At 39.5% G+C, this 18,564-nt stretch overlaps 1 protein-coding gene across 1 annotated transcript in view; it reads left to right on the top strand.

The window, feature by feature from the left end:
- Positions 1–18,564, top strand: part of CSMD1 (CUB and Sushi multiple domains 1) — a gene marked incomplete at its 5' end in the record, with an annotated part of 1,589,548 nt that overhangs the window by 1,503,345 nt on the left and 67,639 nt on the right. The window contains 2 exons of the mRNA XM_087418289.1: positions 8,272–8,466; positions 17,962–18,135. Coding sequence (XP_087274415.1) covers positions 8,272–8,466; positions 17,962–18,135 — 369 coding nt within the window. The remainder of the gene's footprint in view (positions 1–8,271; positions 8,467–17,961; positions 18,136–18,564) is intronic.

Genomic DNA, 18,564 nt, shown 5'->3' with positions numbered 1-18,564 from the left:
TGTACAAGAACAGAGGCTGATTAAATCACTTTACTCCAGTGGCGTCAGATCACAATTTTAAAAATCTAAATAAATGTATTTGAAGTAAACTCGGTGATAAGAAGCAGTTACCTGGATTGAATGTGATGGGGGAATATCTGTGTTAGGAAAAAAAAGACAATTGTATCCCTGCATCTCGGGGCTGATTAGAATATCACAGAAGATTTATGATGATTATCTGTAATTTACGAGAGGGAAGGGTAAAGGCCTTTATCTATGGTGGCAATGCTGTCATTGTCTGAGTACCTTAAACAAAACAACTGTTGGCCTTCCTGGTTTGCCACTGGCTGAGTGAGTCTGTAATAAATCAGAACCACTCGTGGAAAAATATAAAGCCAATATTTCTCAAGTAAAACGCAAAATATTTTGTGTTGTCACTGAAGCATTCACAAGATAGAGAAAATGTGTCTTTTGTGAATAGACACTTTATTGTCTGTGCTCTCAACTGATCTGACTTGAGAAGCATCATTTAGGGATTTTTAACACAAAACTGTGTCAACCGCATGAATGCTTAATGCTGTGAACCACGTCAAATCCTTGGGAACAGTTGACGGCACACGTTCTCTTGAATGTGCTGAAATAGAAGAAAATGATTCCATAAATGTTGTTTTCTTTAAGAAAGTAGAAGACAATCTATATTTCCTTAAATAAAAAGGAAGGAATGTAAGCTAAATCCGCAGACTGAGCACTTTCTATCACACTGGCTACATCTGTGTGTTTTTGAAAACATTTAATTTCACTAAACTTGACCTGGCAATTGATTCGCTTATAATTGTCATCTATACTGATTTATAATATTTATGTAAACAAAATGCTTTCTTTGCTACATTTTCCAGACGGACCAACATTTTAAAACAATTTTTTAAAAATTATGTCATTATTTTGGGATATTCTGATGTTAGTGTGTCCAGAGTCCTCACTGACTTAATTCTGAAAACCATGTCTGGTGTCACCTGTTTGGTCATTGGTAGAATAAATAGAATTTTCTGGCGTTGTCTCTAGTGGTGGAGGAAAGGACAGGTGAGAGAAACACACTGAGGGACACAGGTGGAGATTCTAGCCTGGTTTGGGGGACCTGAGCTTACTTGCTTATCAATAAAATGCAAATAATAGTAATAACAGCCATCTTTCCTATCTCAGTGTTGTTGTGAGGAGCAGCTTAGTGTAAAATTATACATATATTTATTCACACAATGTGAACAGGACCTCTTATTTGTGAAAACACTAAACAAGTAGAAGTCTGTAGAAGCAGCAGTGGTTGATGGGAGCCGTCTGTGACTTCAGGTAACTGGGGAGGGCTGGCAGTACACAGAAGAAACCCAGTGAATTCCAGTCTGAGATAGTTCTGTTAGGAGGAATGAAGTGTTTCCTTTAAAAATGTCAGCACGGTGGCACTCAGGCTGCTGCATGTTGCCTTCTGACTGCAATTCAACTTTGTGAGTCTTAGGGGACATGCACCTGTTCATTCCAGCTGGCTTCTGAAGGGCAGGGCCAGTCTTGGGCAAAGATGAGAACCAGGCGGAAAACTGTTTCCCAGGCCCTGCTCCCCTCTCTCCCCAGTGCCCTCAGCTCTTTCTCCATTCTCCTTCTTCCAGGATGTTCTACTCATATTTTGGTTCCAGCTCTTAGCTTTAGCTTCACGTAGTCTCCCATGCCACGTAATCTTCAGTTTTACCTTATTCCCTTAATCTAATGTCATGAAATGAACACGTCCCTGTGGAGTAAAATACTCAGTTCTGTGTGGGTCACTTACTGCAGCTCCCTGAATTGGGATATATTTGCATTCCTCCTATATCCTATATTTTTGTTCTCTTTTCTTTTTTTTCCACCTAAAAGTACTGATGTTGTGGGAAGAAATAAAAAATAAAGAATATAACAGAAGCACCCTAGTGTTTCTAAATCATCTCTTATTAAACTATTATGCATTAATTTATGTAATCTTTTATATTTTCATGTGTTGTATTTGTATAATAAACGTGGATATATGTATACATAAATTATATATGTGTGTGTGTGTGCGCGCGCGTGCGTGCGTGCATCTATATTTGCACCACAAGGCAACCTATTCTTTCATTGGCAACTTAGTTTACTGTTTCAAGTTTTTTCTGAAAAAAAAAAATTAGTTCTCTCAACTTTCACTTTTTTCCAGCCTATTTTTTATTAAAATTTATTTATTATTTTTTAGCAAAATGCTCTCTTGTGGTCATCAGGCCAACACTCCTTAACCCTTTGATCACTTGATTGGCTTTTCTCTGGCCATCGCTAATGTGCAGGAAACCTGCAAACTACGGGAAAGAGTAAAAATAGGAAGAAAAAGGCGCCTGCAGTCTCATCCGGCAGAGATAACCACATAACCCTCTTTACGTGCATCCCAGCTTGTTTCCTTTCACCACTTGTCTTGAGGTCTGAAGCTCATGTTTCGGGGGATCCTCAGATTCTGCTGTCATTGCACGGTCCCACTCTGTGCACCATGCCTTCTCAGGATCGTAAACATACACAGCAGAAATGGAGTCCTGTGGACCTAGAGAGGACTTTTCCCCCAAAGTGTTCTTTCAGAGAAACCTCTTCACTGTGAAGATTTTGTGGTTCTCATTAATCCAGTCAAGAATGGTTTGATATAATATACGCCTTAAGAATGAGTATATGTCATACTGGAGGAAGGAATGGCATTTCAGCCAGAGGGAAGAGCATGTGCACAGCAGGAGAGCCCTCAGTAGTGCTCCTGGTTGACAAGATTTGTTGGGGGAGCTAGGGTAGGTGCGTCTTGGCAGGTGAGAGAGGCTGGGTCCTAAGGAGCCTTGTTTATAGTGACCTTGAACCAGGGAAGCACAATCCTAAGGGAGGCAAGTTATTTCAAGGAGGAAGGAGAGTTTTAAGGAGATCCATTTCCAGATCCTAAACATCATATTTCCTGTCCCTGAAGATCAAGCTGTCTGAGTAGATTCTCTAGCACAGGGTGTTTCTCTTCTCAGCACTTCTCAAACTTGTTTTTACAAGAGACAGGCCTACTTGTCACACACGACGCATTTTCTTGTGGTCCCTGATATCTGGTTTCACTGTGCAGGCACTGGAATTAAGCCAGTGTGGCCCTGGCACAAGCAGCGGCAAACAGACCAACGGCAGAGACATCAGCGTCCAGGAAAATACTCGGTTGTTTTTTTAACAAGGAGGAAAAAGATGGTCTTTTCAATAAATGGTTCAACTGGCTATCCATATGGAAAAATGAACTTGACCCCTACACCACAGCATGTACAAAGTCAGTGCAAGATGATTATAGATCTAAATGTCAAAGGTAAACATAAAGATTCTCCGAAAACCCAGCTTCACGAATTCTACCACCTGCCCGGCATGAGCTTGGGTTAGGTAAAGACTTCATGAGGACACCAAAATCCCTGATGACAAAGGAAAAAGTAGATATATTGGACTACATTAAATTTCAGCCCTTCTCTTCCTCAAAATACTGTTTAAGATCCTGACAAAGGCAAACCCAGAAAGAGTGAACATGTTTGAAGGACATATATCAAACAAAAATTGTTTAAAGGATTCTATCCAGCAAGAAAAATGCAGAATAACCAATAGATACCACTGCACCCGCACACGAGAATTTATAAATTCCTAAAATAAAAAAGACAGGGTACCAGGCATTGACAAGAGTGTTAAGGAACTGGAACTCTAACGCATTGCTGGTGGAAGTGGTACGTTGATTCATTCTTTTTGGAAAAATGTTTGGTAGCATGTACTAAAGCTGACAGTACCTCATGAACCAGCAGTTCCACTCCTAGAAATATGCCCACAGACGTGCATTAATATATTTGTCTAAGGACAGGCTCAAAGCTGCACTGTTTGTAAAAGCCAAAAGTAGAGACAACCCAAATGGCCATCCATAGGGAATGTATAAATTGACTGTTATATGTTTACACGGTGAATAAAGTATAGAAATAAAAATAAACACTCTAGCTACATGCCTTAACATGGATTAATTTCAAAAGCATAATATTGAAGTCAGAACCATATAGCATACCATATTGTTCCACTTATGTGAAGTTCAAAAACAGGTCATACCAATCTATAGTGTTAGAAGATAGGTTTATGTCATTAGAAGTTGGTTTACATTCTGTCTGTCCTTGAATGAAGCATGTGGGGTGGGTGGGGGGAGAAATAGTGAGTGACTGAGTGGCATGAGATGGCTTCTGGGGTGCTGGTAATGTTCCAGTTCTTGATGTGGTTGCTGGTCACATGGGGGTGTGTTTATCATGTAAAGATTTATTTAACTGTATAATATCAACTTGTGCAGTTTCTGTTTGTATGTTTCAATACAAATTTACCTGAATATATTAAAAAACAGAAAGAAAAAAAACCCAACACGACAAACAAAAACAGAAAACAAAGAAAGAAAGAAAACAAAACAAAAAAGAGGAAAAGAGAGGGAAAAGTCCAAAACACTGGTGCAGGTGTGGAGAAATCCAGTGGCTTTCTTTTTGCAAGTCTGGTAGATTCTAACTCATTGTTTTCAATAAAATTAAATGACTTTCTGCAAATCATTTTTGATAACGGTGATATTTGGTGTATAACCAAGTATGAGTGCAAAGAATTGAGAGATATCGCTGTAACCAAACTATTTCCCTTTCCATCTGCTTATTTATGTTAAGCCTGCTTAACATAAATAAAATATCCATAATAAAACATTTATGAAAATAAAAAATAGCAATAAAATTGATACTAAACCATGTCTCTTTCTCACAATCAGTAATGCATGAACAATAGAAAATCCCTGTCTCTATCATTAACTGGTGTATTGCCAGCGAAATGCTACTTTTTGTGTTTAAAATGGATTACCAAAAATTATTATGTTGTTAACTTAATCAATTATATATTAATAATAAAATAACAATCAAATTTTGCTACTGATAAATATGATAGGATTATGCATAAAGGACTTTCAAACATAGGAATATCTTATCTTAGATTACATTTCTGGGGGGATTGTAGAATGGAAGTAATAGTTCAGGGAGAACAAAGATTGAAATAAATTTTGGGGGTAGTCATGGATTTTTTTAATGAATATTCAAAAGTATCAAATTGCTGTGATATTATCCTCTTGGATCTGAGAAAAGTGATTTTTTTTAAGGACATAGATATTTATCATACTTTACACATCATATACTGCCAATTATTTAAACTTATGAGGAAACCTTTTAGATTTGTAATGAAGAAGTGCAAGGGGGTAAATACTTTTTACAATTCTTTTAAGGGTGTGCAGTGGCGTTTTTCACCAAAGCTCAGAGTTTGACTTGTAGATGGTTGCGCAAGGAGATGGCAGTGAGGACTGGAGAGAAGAAATGGGGTTACCTGGGGGCCTCAGCCGGCCCTGGTCACCTGGTGGCATCTGGGGTGCGGGGGTGTGAGAAAGAGCCCAGGAGAACTGTCTCAAGTGTCTGACTCGGGTGACCAGGGCTGCTCCCCGAAGCGTGAATCAGAAGGCAATGGATATTTGGGGCTTGGAAAATGTTCTCTTTCCATTCCCAGTTAGTTTCCTCCCACAAAGCTCATAGTCCTGGTGAAGGGTTGTGGCTCCGTGATTCCGCTGGGCCAGGGCTTGTAACAAAGGGTGTTCTTGGTGACAACTTCATCAGCAGCAACATGTCAGGGCGATGGGTTTCTGGGGACTGTTGCATTGTTTTCACATGAATGCAGACATGCATGGAGACAACACTTACCAGCAGGGGACCTTCTTCATCACTGCTCGGAGGACACCATCTTCTTACACCGTCTTGGTGTACGTTACTCCGGATTTCTCCACCAGAGTAATGTCATAGGTTGTTCACACTCAGGTGGTTTAGGATACTCCCTCCCTCAGAGCATCTGTGGAAATATTAAATAAAATCTTGTCTGCAGCAGTTTCTGGGCCCCTCCCACCTCTCTTTCTTCTCTTATGCTGACTAAAGGACGGGATGGACTTCGCGTTAAATGTTTGCTCCAGTTCTCACTTTCCTTTTCACTCTCAGTTTCCACCATTTGCTTTTATTGTCTCAGTTTCTTTGTTTTCTCGCTGCCGTAACATCTTCTTGGCATGTAATTTTTCAAAGCACACACACACACTAGCCCACACACTCACAATAGTGTGCACACTCCTGTACTCACACTCACATTTAGAAATATATGCCGTCGGCACCTGCTGTAAGTCAGACGTTATACTCAAGAAAAACTAAAAAGATGTAGTGTTTACAACAAAGCAGCTTAGAGCCTGGCAAGAGAAAGAGATGCAGGCAAACAAACCAGAATCAGATAATTACAAAGGCAACCAAATACCATTTTCATGAAGAAAAAGGTAATCGTTCCAGATTTGGAAATCACCACGGTCGTAGCTCAAAGAAAACTTCTGATTGCATCGTGTAGGCCAACGTTGAATCCTTCCTGGCAGAGATTTGTTTTTGTTAGTGCTATGGAGTGGATTCCAACTCCTAGGACCCTGTGTACAGCAAAGCAGACCCCTGCTCAGGCTTTTTCCACCGTCCTCTCACCTTCTGGCGCTCTATCAGACAACGCTCTGCTGCTGTTCACGGAGTTTTCATGGCCATGTGTTCAGAAGTGGGTGGCCAGATCCTTCTTCCTAGTCTGGGAGCTCTGCTGACACCTGTCCACCCTGGGGGACCCTGCTGGTATTTGAAATCCCAGTGGCATAGCTTTCAGCATCACAGCAACACGCAGCCACCACAATGTGACAGAGGGGTGGCGTGTTTCCTGACTGGGACAGGAACCCAGGCCACAGGGCGAGAGTGCCGAATCTTTAACCACTGGACCACCAGGGCAGAAATAGAGTTTGTAAAAGATAGTTCAGGTACTTAAAAACAATGAAGTTAATTCTAGAAGCACACTTTTTGGTGAAATGAAATGAATTTTGTTTGAAGTATGCAGTAGGATTGAAATTGAGTTATGGATTTATAAGGTTAAAGGCATTAAAAACTTTCAGAACAGGCACTCGTGCCTGGAATTCTAAAGATGTTCTGCTTAGAGAAAAATTTTATTTGTATCATTAGGTAAAACACTGGAATATCCATATGAATTTTGGATTAATTGTTTTATCTAAAAAATACCTAAGAGAAATAGAAATAAGGATTACTTTTAAATTAGCACATCCTTTTCACATGTTAAACCTCACTGATATTATTATTGTAATAATACCAAAAAGGCCTATTTCTTCAGCTTATTTGCACATAGCACTGGTCAATTACTGAGAGAAGATTAAATGAGATTTTGTAACATTTTGGATATGTCTGATTCAATTATAATGCGTTTGTACAGAATTTAAAAGTAAAATGTATTTATTAATATCATTCTGAGAAAACTATGGTTTCTGTAGCGAATTCTTCCAGGCTCAATAAATTAATCAATTGGGTCAATTTTGTGGGTGGTTGACCGTGATGCTGTTAGCTCAGGTAGCTTCCTATTTAGAGAATTATCAAATTCAATTTAAATAGTATTGTACTTTTCAGAAAATATATATGCTCACATACACCATATTCTGTGTGTATTTTCACCATGTTGAAGTCCATTCCAGTAATATTGTACTAGTACTACTATTACTACTGCTATTACTGCTTTTACAGTTGTTGCTACTGTTCTTTATCAAGTAGCTGCTATAATTCTGGACCTTTTCCTAAGAGCATGAATAGGTATCTCCTTTAAGACTTGTTAGACATGTTTCTGCACAGTGTTAATGCAGTGTGCATATGAATTTTGTGTGCTTATAAATCCAGTAATACACAGAGAATATTATATAGGTGTGTTGCATAGGGAGGGAGGGAATGAGGGCAGCTGATTTTCTGAAAATTTGTATCCAGGCTGGTTTTTACTTACTCAATTACTATTCCAACTTTCTCAGAGGATATTGAGACAAATCATACGTAAGAATTTTCTATGCATGTTTTCATTTACATGATGAAGATTTTCAGCTCCGAATGAATCACGAAACTTTGTTTTGATGATTTATCCCTTTACATCACAGTCCCTTTGCAAGATTTCCATGCACTTACAATGAGGGTATCGAATGCATTTACGTGTGATCCTTCCCGTGTCACTGTGTGCGTAGTAGGGAAAACCTGAAGTAATAGGCAATGGCGTCTATTTTGCACAGCAGGATCATTTTCAGACAGAAGGCCCTTACGATTAAAAGCAAGCATGGTCTGATCCCTTACGAAAAAGATGATAATTTTAAGTATGTTCCTTTTCTAGCGGTGACTTGCCCCGGCATCGAGGCTCAGCTCTCAGAGCACGTCACCTGGAGACGAGTTTCGGGATCACTGAATGAGTATGGAGCTCAAGTCGTGCTGAGCTGCAGCCCCGGGTATTATCTGGAGGGCCGGAGGCTCGTGCAGTGCCAAGCTAACGGCACGTGGAGCATAGGGGAGGAGAAGCCGAGATGTAGAGGTGAGTAACGGGTGGCCATTCTCAGTACCAACATCAGTGGCGTCCACTTTTTAAGGAACTGTGATCTATCGGTCCTGTAGATTAACAATATAACCAGATGGCTTCTTTTTCATCATAATGATGAATATGTATTTTCATGTGACATACTTAAAATATATGACTGCTGGATGAAATGTTAAATGCTGTCTCTTCCTTGTTAGTGATTGTATTTTATAAACTTTGAAATATTAGAACAAGCAAATATTTTAAATCAGCTCAAAAACAAATCCACGCCCATGTTCAAAAAGATAACTCTCAATCCATGCACTGACTATTCAAACCTTCTAATTAGGATTTTGGGAAATAGTATTTATGTTGAGGATATTGTGTTCTCAAATAATGACTGTCTTGAAGAGGGAGATGATTATTCTCGTAGGTACAAGATAAGCAGTTAAACCTTTGAGTAGGTTTCATAATAAATATGAATAAATAGAAAAATAAGACAATATTAGTATTGTTCAGAGTACTGTTTGATTCAGACATGTTTAATATACAATCTTTAGTTGATTGTTCACAGGAAATTATCATGCACAGAAACAAGTCGTTAGATCAGTGTCATATTTATAAAATACACAGCTTAGTAAGAATAAACCAGAATAAAAATGGAAAAAGGACAAAAGAATTAATGCTTTTGTGTCTTTGATAATCATTCTAATTCAACTTTTAACAAAACAAATGTTAATTAAACACGTACTAAAACTCTTCACCAGGAACACAGTGATAAATTAAGAAGGGTTGGTGACCTCCAGAAGCTCAGAGTCTCCATAGTCAAAGCAGACACCACCCCCGTGTCCCGGGACAGCCCCGCCTGAAGCCCATTTTCCAGGGTAATTACTAACGGTTCCCTTGTCCTTCTCAAAAGTGTCCTGGTCTGGATGGCTCATTATCTGGTCCCTGAACTCAGACTGAATTTCTTCTGTGTTAGACGTTTGAATTAGTGAGCTGCCTCCTTCCTACATCCATGCAGCTCATCCTCACATGCACCCACCTTGAAGCTCAGTTCTGAGATTTGGAGACTGATCATTAGGGTCAGCATGGAGAGTGGAGGAGAATGAAGTAGGAGCATTTACCTTTCACCTGTTTGAGACTCTTCCAGCCAACATCCTCTTTGTCAGTTTCAAACCAGAATCAGGATCTTAAAAACAGGCACGCCGTAGCTTCTTGGGGATGGGGACTTCACACGGGGCCTCTGCGAATGCAACTGTCCCAGCATAGCTTTTCCTTGATTCTCAATTGTCTGGGGATGCTAAGAGAAGGGTGGTGCTAGATCTGGGTATTTGCTATACCACAAAGGCTCAAATCGCTGTTCTAGAAGAATTGACACTTACAGGGAAAGTCTTCTGTCTAAGAGTGTTTCCAAAGCCTGATTCTTGAATCAAACTCATTGACCAAACTCATCAAGCTTCCACCCTCATTTGGGGGAAGAAAAGTCAAGATTGTGTTGTACATTAATGGTATTTCTGCCTCCTTCCTTCTGAAAGTCTAGAAAGTCTGTTTTCCGGACTCTAATTTAATACACTTTAATCTGGTAGTTCTCATACTGAGTTTGGTCTAGGGATGACAACCATAAATCCATGTATCTGGAGAAATCTCCAGCCATCTCAGGACACAGGTGTATCTTATAAATTGTCATTGTCACTGACTCCCATTGCTGGGCACGGGTTGTTCCATCATACTTTGTTATTTCTCCCTTTTGAATGTCATCATGGGTATGTGACCTTCTCCAGAAGCTATGGGTTCCACTGATATCATTGTTTCCTTTTTGGTTTTGTGTTTTTATTAATGTTTTTAGTTCCAGTGGTCACAGTTTGACCAGGGGGAGTCCCTTTTACCTGGCCTCTTCATCTTGTCCTTCGACATCTTTGAAATCATCCTTGTTTCCTCATAAAGACAGGACGTTTATGCTTATCCTGAATTTTCCTTACCCAAACATGGCATCAGTGATTCTCTGAGGGCCCTGGTACGTTTAGGCAGAGAAAAGTGTTAAAGACCAAAATCTGTGCCCAAAGATGGCATTGTGTTGTTTGTATGATCAGTGGGGAAGGGAAAGTTGACATAGAGCTCATCGTTACTTTTTTGACGCACTTGAAGTTTTTCTTTTCCTCAAAGACTTGTTATTGATTTTTCAATTAATTTCTCTCTCCATTGAGATTTTTTTTTTAATTTTGCACTAATAAAAGAGTTTATCAACGATTTTTTTTCTTTCTAGAAACTTATTTTTATTGAAGTTTAATTGACATATGACATTATATTAGTGTCAGGTGTGCAATATAATGATTAGATGTTTGTATATATTGTGATCTGATCACCACAATAAGTCTGGTTAATATCCATCACCTCACATAGTTACAAATTTTCTTTTCTTTTGATGAAGACTTTCAAGATTTGATCTCTTAGCAAATTTCAAATATGTAGTACAGTATTATTAACTGTAGTCATCATGCTGTACCTTACATCCTAGAACTTACATATTTTATAACTGGAAGTTTGTGCCTTTTGACTCTCTTCACCCATTTCACCCACCTCTCACCCATGCCTCTGATACTCACCACTCTGTTCTCAGTAGCTATGAGCTTTTTTTGTTATTAGATTCCACATATAAGTGAGATCATATAGTATTTGTCTTTCTCTGTCTGACTTATTTCATGAGCATAATGCCCTCAAGGTCCATCCATGTTGTCACATTAAATATTACAACTTAGTGGTGTAAAATAACACGGATTTGTTGTCTCACAGTTTCTGGGGGCAGATGTTTGTCACATTTTAGCTGGCTCTTCTGCTCAGGGTCTCACCGTGTTGAAGTCCAGGTGTTGGCAGGGCTGTGTCCTCATCTGGAGGCCTGACCAGGGAAAGGTGGGCCTCTGCTCACTGTGTGTCAGTGGAATTCATGGGGCTGCAGTTTACGGCAGAAGCCCTCACCTTGTCACTCGTTGTGGGTGGGGAATGATTTCAGTCCTGGAGGCCAGCTTGGCTCTTTGCCCTGCACGCCCACCTCACCAGGCCCTCTCATCATTCAGACCTCTTTGACCTTCAGGAAGGACTCAGCCCCTTTAAGGGCTCAATTCACTAGGTCAGTCCCACACAGACATAATCCCATTTTTGGTGAACTCAAAGCCAACTGATTGGTAACCTAATCACAGTTCTGCCTGCACCAAGGGGAGAGGATTTGACACTGGGGGGGTGGGAATCCTGAGGGACCATCTTAGAATTCTGCCTACCACTGGACCCCAAAAACCTTTTTAAGATTTTTACCATATTATAAATTAAAACCAAGAATGATTGTAATGTACTTACATTAACTCATTTAAATTAAAACTAAGAAAACGTTAACGTGTGTACATTTATTTACAATAACAATAAGACAATTACATCTTACCATAAATATTTTTATAAACAATAATGACTCATTTCCAAACAGAACAAAAATTAGTCACAATAGTGTCATTGTTTAAAAACTTTACAAATCTCCTTACTGTTTAGCTTAAGAGAAGACAGCTGGATTCTCATACCAGCTTCTGCGCTAACTTTGTCACAATACATTGTTTCTGTTTTGAGGAATATAAAGAAAATTAGACGGTGATGTGGTTGGAAAAAGGAGAAGCTTGCAGGCCTCTGAGAGGATACTGGGGATTCCAGGAGTCCTTGAGTCACATTTTGAGAGTAGCTCTTTCAGAAGAACACCTTCAAACATGAAGTTCTGGGGTGTCTGAGACACACTTTCACACAGGCAGCAGACAAAGCAGTGGAGGGAACACCACCAATAATGGCCAGCCTTCAAATATTTCTCTAAAATTTCTCCTTAACATTTATTTTCATGGGCGCAATGTCATTATTTATGTATTTTTCACAACCAGCTTTAGTTCAATGTTAAATATTATTACTTTTACTGATTTGGGACAAATATTTACTACTTCTGGATGGTAATCCTCTACTTTCTCACAAGTCAGTTAATAATAGCAGAAAAAATACAGACAATTTAATGTTGAAAATTTCTAAAGATCTTTAAAACTTTACCCTTCAAAAATAAAGTAAAAAAAAAAATTAGAGCCTTAATACGTACATAATACTTTCTGAGTTCTACGAGGAAAAAAAATATATATATATATTGTTTTATTTTTGCTATAACTCATTTTCATTTCACTTTATATTTAAAATACATTTAATTACATTTATCTCTCGTGTTCCGTACCTTTCCAATGCACACACAGAAAAACACAATGTGAACCCTGGTAATGGTATACTTTGCTATTAAATAAGTGCATGATAAGCCCCAGGAAGTTCAAACGCTATTTAATTTCTTAACTAAAGTTAATTAAAATGACACATTTTTGTAAGCCCAATTTACCACTCTGTGGTGGCTTTTTCACAGGAGAAACACCAAGTCGCTTTCTACATTTTATTGGAACTAGACCAATAGAATCTTCAAGTGTGTCATCATCCAAATTGCTTATATAGCTAAGGAACTATAATTTTATTTATTTTTGTCATTGTTTGCCTATGGTTTATCTTAGAATGACCCTGTGCACAGGATCACTTGGAACTTAACTGTTTTGGTTATTTACCTGCTTAGGGGCTGGAAATGTTAGAATGTCCCATTCTGATTGTCCAGTTAGCCACAGGTGAACAGAAGACCTTGACCACCTTCTGAGCACACCCATAACAACTACGAAATCAGGGATAGTCACCACTTTTTGGAGGGTTTGTGTTATTCTAACTCCAGGCTATTTTAACATGCCCTCAGACAGAGCCCAGTTTCCAGGGGTGAAGAGGATCGGAGACCTTAGCCCTGCATTTAAACTGCTGGCTCTGAGTCACCCTCTTTGAGAATTGACCACCAATGATTATCCTTTTATTGGAATTTCGTTATAGATAGTCAAAGAACATTGCCTGAGTTCTGGATTGTTCCTCTTTCCTAACTGCTAATTTAAGAGTTTTCTTAAATTAGACCTGGATCAAACCATGAAGTAGGCAGGTTGGTCTTTGATGACCTTCTATTTGTACTTGGAAGTGCACCCGGACTGACCATTAAACATATGGGAGTATTTGTCCATCAGCCTGCACAATTCATCTTTATCATAGGAGACCAAGGAACAGATATTCTTATTCTATTCTATGTTGGAATGGACGTTGGTCTTAACTCAGAATGACCTAAAGTTGAATTTTCTTGATAATATACTCAAAAGTAAATGTCCAGCCTGCATTAAATAACTCCAGTGACACTCATTACCCTCAGGGACAGCTGATTTTGTGTTTGAAAATTTTCACTTTGAGTGAGGTCTTCTTTTTGACTTCTATACAGGCATTGTGGCTCCATCCCTCTGGGCTCTGATCTACATGGCATGCTTGTACATACTTAAAGACAACTATCATGTGTCCTTTGAACATTTTCCTGATGATAAACAGCCCTGCCCCAGTCACATGCGTGTCAGGTCATATGTTCACTATTCATGTCCATCGACATGCTCATTAGGCTTTTTCCAGCTAGAACATATCTGGAAGTACCTACTCTTGACTTTATATATATTTGTGACACACACAAATAATATCCATACTCCTGACAGGGATGCTGGTCTTACAGGTACGAGAAATGATATGTCACGATATGATTTTTTTTTTTAAAGTAGGGGACTTCAATAGGAAAATAATTGTAGAATTCAAGGAAAGAGGCTTCCCTGGGGGTAAAGAGGCAGATGGCTTGTAAACCATGGTGATGGTGAGAAGATGCACTGTCGACAGCAGATCGGGCAGAGCTAGGGGGGCATTCTGGATCCCTTAGCTGAGCATCTTCTGCGTGCAAGATGCACTCCGAGAAGTCAGAGAGGGCACTTTGACTGTGGGCATGAATACATTTTTAATGGAAGGGAAAGAAGCAAACTTAATGAATTCATTTTGGAAACTCGAAGGGAGAAAAGAACATGGAAATAAGCCTTTCGCTTTGATGTTTGACAAAGGTCATTTTTCTTTTTTCGTGATGGGGGGTTCTCTCTTTCCATTAGGCTAGATTTTTCAAATTAGTGCTGCTATCCTCATTAATGTATTGGCTTTACTGCCAACTGAAACTCTCCGTCTGAGACCCCATTATCCAGCTGCTGAAAAGCTAAGATGTTGCTCTGTTAGTTCTTCCTTACAGTCTAGTGAACCTTAGTGGAGGACACACGTAAAATCTTTTTGTCACCAGGGTATTTTTAACAGAGGCTAAAAGAATAGAACAGGTGCAAAAGCCGGGTGAGCCTTTCTGCTAGTGGACCACTAAAGGTGCGTGAAGACCTCTGGGAGGGGGTGTCCTCAGACCTCACTGCTATTGAACACATTTCTGAGTAGTGTTGAAGTTTCAAAACACAGTCCAGTTATCCTAAATGGCTACAAATGGATCTTTAAATATCACAGCTCAAGGTGAAGTTCATACTATGTTTGGGAAAAGGCTTAGTGGAAAGTTCATAACGAATTGTAAAATATCTAAATCCGATTCGAATTCATTGACGTTTTGTGGAGCAAACATGTTGGCAATCTTACTAAATGCATAAGCTATGACCCTATAAGAGTTTAGCAGTCTCAGAAACTAATAAATCGTGGAGGCTCTTACAGCAATAACCTTCTGACCGTGGGATGCTCTAGAGTTGAAGTTTCCAAATTTCAGGTGAGCAGTACCCCCTACAACACACATAACCTGGCTGTGTCTGTCTGTCCATTTGAAAGGGAACCAGGGTTATCCCATCGTGCAGTAAAATCAGCTTAATTCAAAAGACTAGGTGGAATGGTTCATGCATAAAATTTTTCTTCACTTGAGTGATGAGTAAAGGTTTACATACTTTTGATTCAGTTCACTAAATAGGTCCTGAGATAAGACTTCACTGTTCGCTAACCCCGACTGAGTCCTGGTCCTGTGCTTTAAGCACTGACACATGTCCTCTCTCTGAATCCAGTGCACCATCATGTGGCAGGTGCTTGCATTGAAGGCAAGCAGAATTTTCCATCCCATAATATACCTCTTTGGCATATTGAAGATTTTGGTCTGATTATTTTTGAGAGGCTGCAGACACAGGAGAATCTCTGAAAACAGAGCAGAAGTTGCCCTTTGTAAGAGTCGTTGACATTAATAAGGGGAATCTCCATTTGTAAGGATGTCTCCCTCTCTGTACCAGGAAGAGGGGGATGACTCAATCTCTAGAAACTGATCAATGGAGAAGGCAAGGACCTAAATCTGCGTAACAGCCTGACTCTTGCTGTGCTTGCCTGTCGCCTCCCATAACTGGCTCCCCTTCCCGCAACGTCTTCTGTTGTCTTTGGCTGGAGATGGTATTTAAGGTGGTAGCTTTGGCCATTTTGGAGAGTTACTCCATTTTCCTGGGTATCTCCCATGTATATAGGAGGCATAAGGGAAGAAGACAATTCCTCTACCCTCTAGGTCCTTCTGGATGGTCTAAGAATTAAATTGACAGGAGACAGAATGAAAGGGGAAAATCAACCAAAGTTTAATAACATGTACACATGGGAGAAACCCAGAAAAACTGAGTAACTCGCCAGAATGGCTGAGGTTGTCACCTTAAATACCACTTTCAGCTAAAGACAAAGGAGGATGTTGATGGTAGTGGTTTGGAACTTCAAATGGGAGGAAGGCAATTTGCATGGAGATGGAAAAGCCAATGTTTGGTAGATAGAAGTTTGATAAGAATGGGCTTAGCAAGCACCCTCCCAGTCTACCCACACGCAGAGTTATCTGTGGTGATGGCCTGTCCTGGGGACAGGCCTTCTATCTTAAATTATTTTAGGCAGTTAGGGGGAAGGTCAAAGTTTCTTTCAGTGTTTTGTTCTTAAAAATAATCAAGGCAAAGAGACACATTTTGGGGTGGCCAATTCTGATCCACCACAGAAGTATACATATTATTAAACTTCTGTGTTTTTTTCCTGTTAATCTGTCATTTATTACAGGGGACTCTCAGCCAAGAACCTAGAAGGGTGGAGGGAAAATTATTTTTCCTCCCCTACAGCATCACCCCTTAACAGATGAACCGAGAAGGGCCAAGAAACTGAGGAAATTGGCCAACATCACTTACCTAGTAACTGGCAGAGTGAGGATTGAACCTGGGCAGCCTGCAGCCAGACTCCATATTCTTAATCACTATGTTTTACTGCCTCTTATCAGTGTGCTATTAATAAAGACTCAGTAATTTTTAGCTCCTTGCCAGCTTTGCCCTAAGCCCTTTACAGATAATAATTCTGTTAGTGCAGCAGAAATTCTTTAGCAGTCCTCCTAGAAGAGCCTTTCAAACACTTCCATTCTCACCTGTTTAAAGCACATTTAAGACTCTGACGGGCACTTGGCCTTGATAACTTCATGATTTCTTCCTCCTCTGAGATTCTACGATTGTCTGTGCTCAAACGTTTATGGATCTGGAGTGCAAGGAATCGGGTGGTGTAATAAGTATCTATAATGAAAAAAAGTGACCACTTAACGTATTTCCCAAATTGGAATAGTCTTGTGGGTGAAAGTGGACACTATCAATAATTACACTGGGACAGCAGGTCTACACCGGGGTTGGACGGTTACCCTATCTACAACCACATAAGATCTAGATTTTATATTTGTTAATTTTCAGGAAGGCTCCACATGTCCTGTATAGTCAACATTTTTATGGAGCTCATGATCCCAACAAATTATGCAAGTAAATGAAAGAAAAAATGCACTGCATCCTTCTAATGGAGTGGGACCTCCTAGGTTTTAATTCCACAGTAATTTGTACCAGTTGACTGACTTTGGGAAAGATCATTCACATTTCTTAATTCCTGCTAGGCAAACAGAGGTGTCCACTGACTATTATGTGATTCTTGTGGTTGATGTAGACAGAAAAGTGGACCGATGGCCAACTCATTTGATCAGTTTGTTTGTGTGCGACTACGTTTGTCTACTGTGTAATTCCTTTTTGTGTGTGTGTGTGTGTGTGTGTGAGGAAGATCAGCCCTGAGCTAATATCCATGCCAATCCTCCTCTTTTTGCTGAGGAAGACTGGCCTTGGGCTAACATCTGTGCCCATCTTCCTCCACTTTGTATGGGACGCCGCCACAGCATGGCCTGACAAGCGGTGCATCCGTGCACGCCTGGGATCCGAACTCGGGCTGCCAGCAGCAGAGTGCTCGCACCTAACCGCTACGCCATGGGGCCAGCTCCATCTACTGCGTATTTTTTTAAGAAAAGTTTACTTATCTGAAAGGATGAAAAATAACAGTGGGTAAAGTGATCTAGAATACTTTGGAATCCACTCTAAACTTTCAAGGTTTCATTTCAAGGATATAAGAGAAGGAAAATTAAACTTCCTAGATGGGTGAGCTATCTAAGCCAAAGCAAACATCCCCCCACCCATGTTCTTAATGAAAATTAAGACTGAAGATTTTGTCATTTCTAAGTGAAAGAGTAATCTGCAGACTTGAAATTTTATTCACTTTTTTTTCTCTTTCTAGTTATCTCATGTGGAAGCCTGTCCTTTCCCCCAAATGGGAACAAGATTGGAACGTTGACAGTTTATGGAGCCACAGCCATATTTACATGCAACACGGGCTACACACTTGTGGGTTCTCACGTCAGAGAATGCCTAGCAAATGGACTCTGGAGCGGCGCCGAAACTCGATGTCTGGGTAAATTAACCTATCGTCCGGCACTTATTTAACTCAAATAAACCTTAAAAATAGAGTATGGCTGCGCAAAGCACAAACTTCTTGTTATAAATGGTCTGACAGTATTACTAAATCCTACCTGGGGTAATAATGCTGCATTTCACTATATGATTTCTTCTTTAAGTATCTAAAGGGATTCTTTTTTTAATCTGAGCAATAAATGAAGGTCACATATCACCTTAGGTGACGTAAAGACTATTTTATAGAGGATTTGACTGAGGATATTCCTACAGTCAAATGCCATCATGATTTTAGGATACACAAAAATGAATTTCAAAAATATTATACATTTTATCTTTTTTAAAAACTTAAAATTATGTCAAGTTAAAGTGACATTAATATCAATAAACATAAGCACAGTGAGTTATTTAAAATGGAATGTGTGCACAA

This window comes from Ceratotherium simum, chromosome 28, assembly GCF_057802395.1.
Source record: "Ceratotherium simum simum isolate JZ-2026a chromosome 28, ASM5780239v1, whole genome shotgun sequence".
NCBI lineage: Eukaryota > Metazoa > Chordata > Mammalia > Perissodactyla > Rhinocerotidae > Ceratotherium > Ceratotherium simum.
The sequence above is the reverse complement of the archived record's forward strand: the minus strand, read 5'-3'. Positions and strand labels throughout refer to the sequence as shown.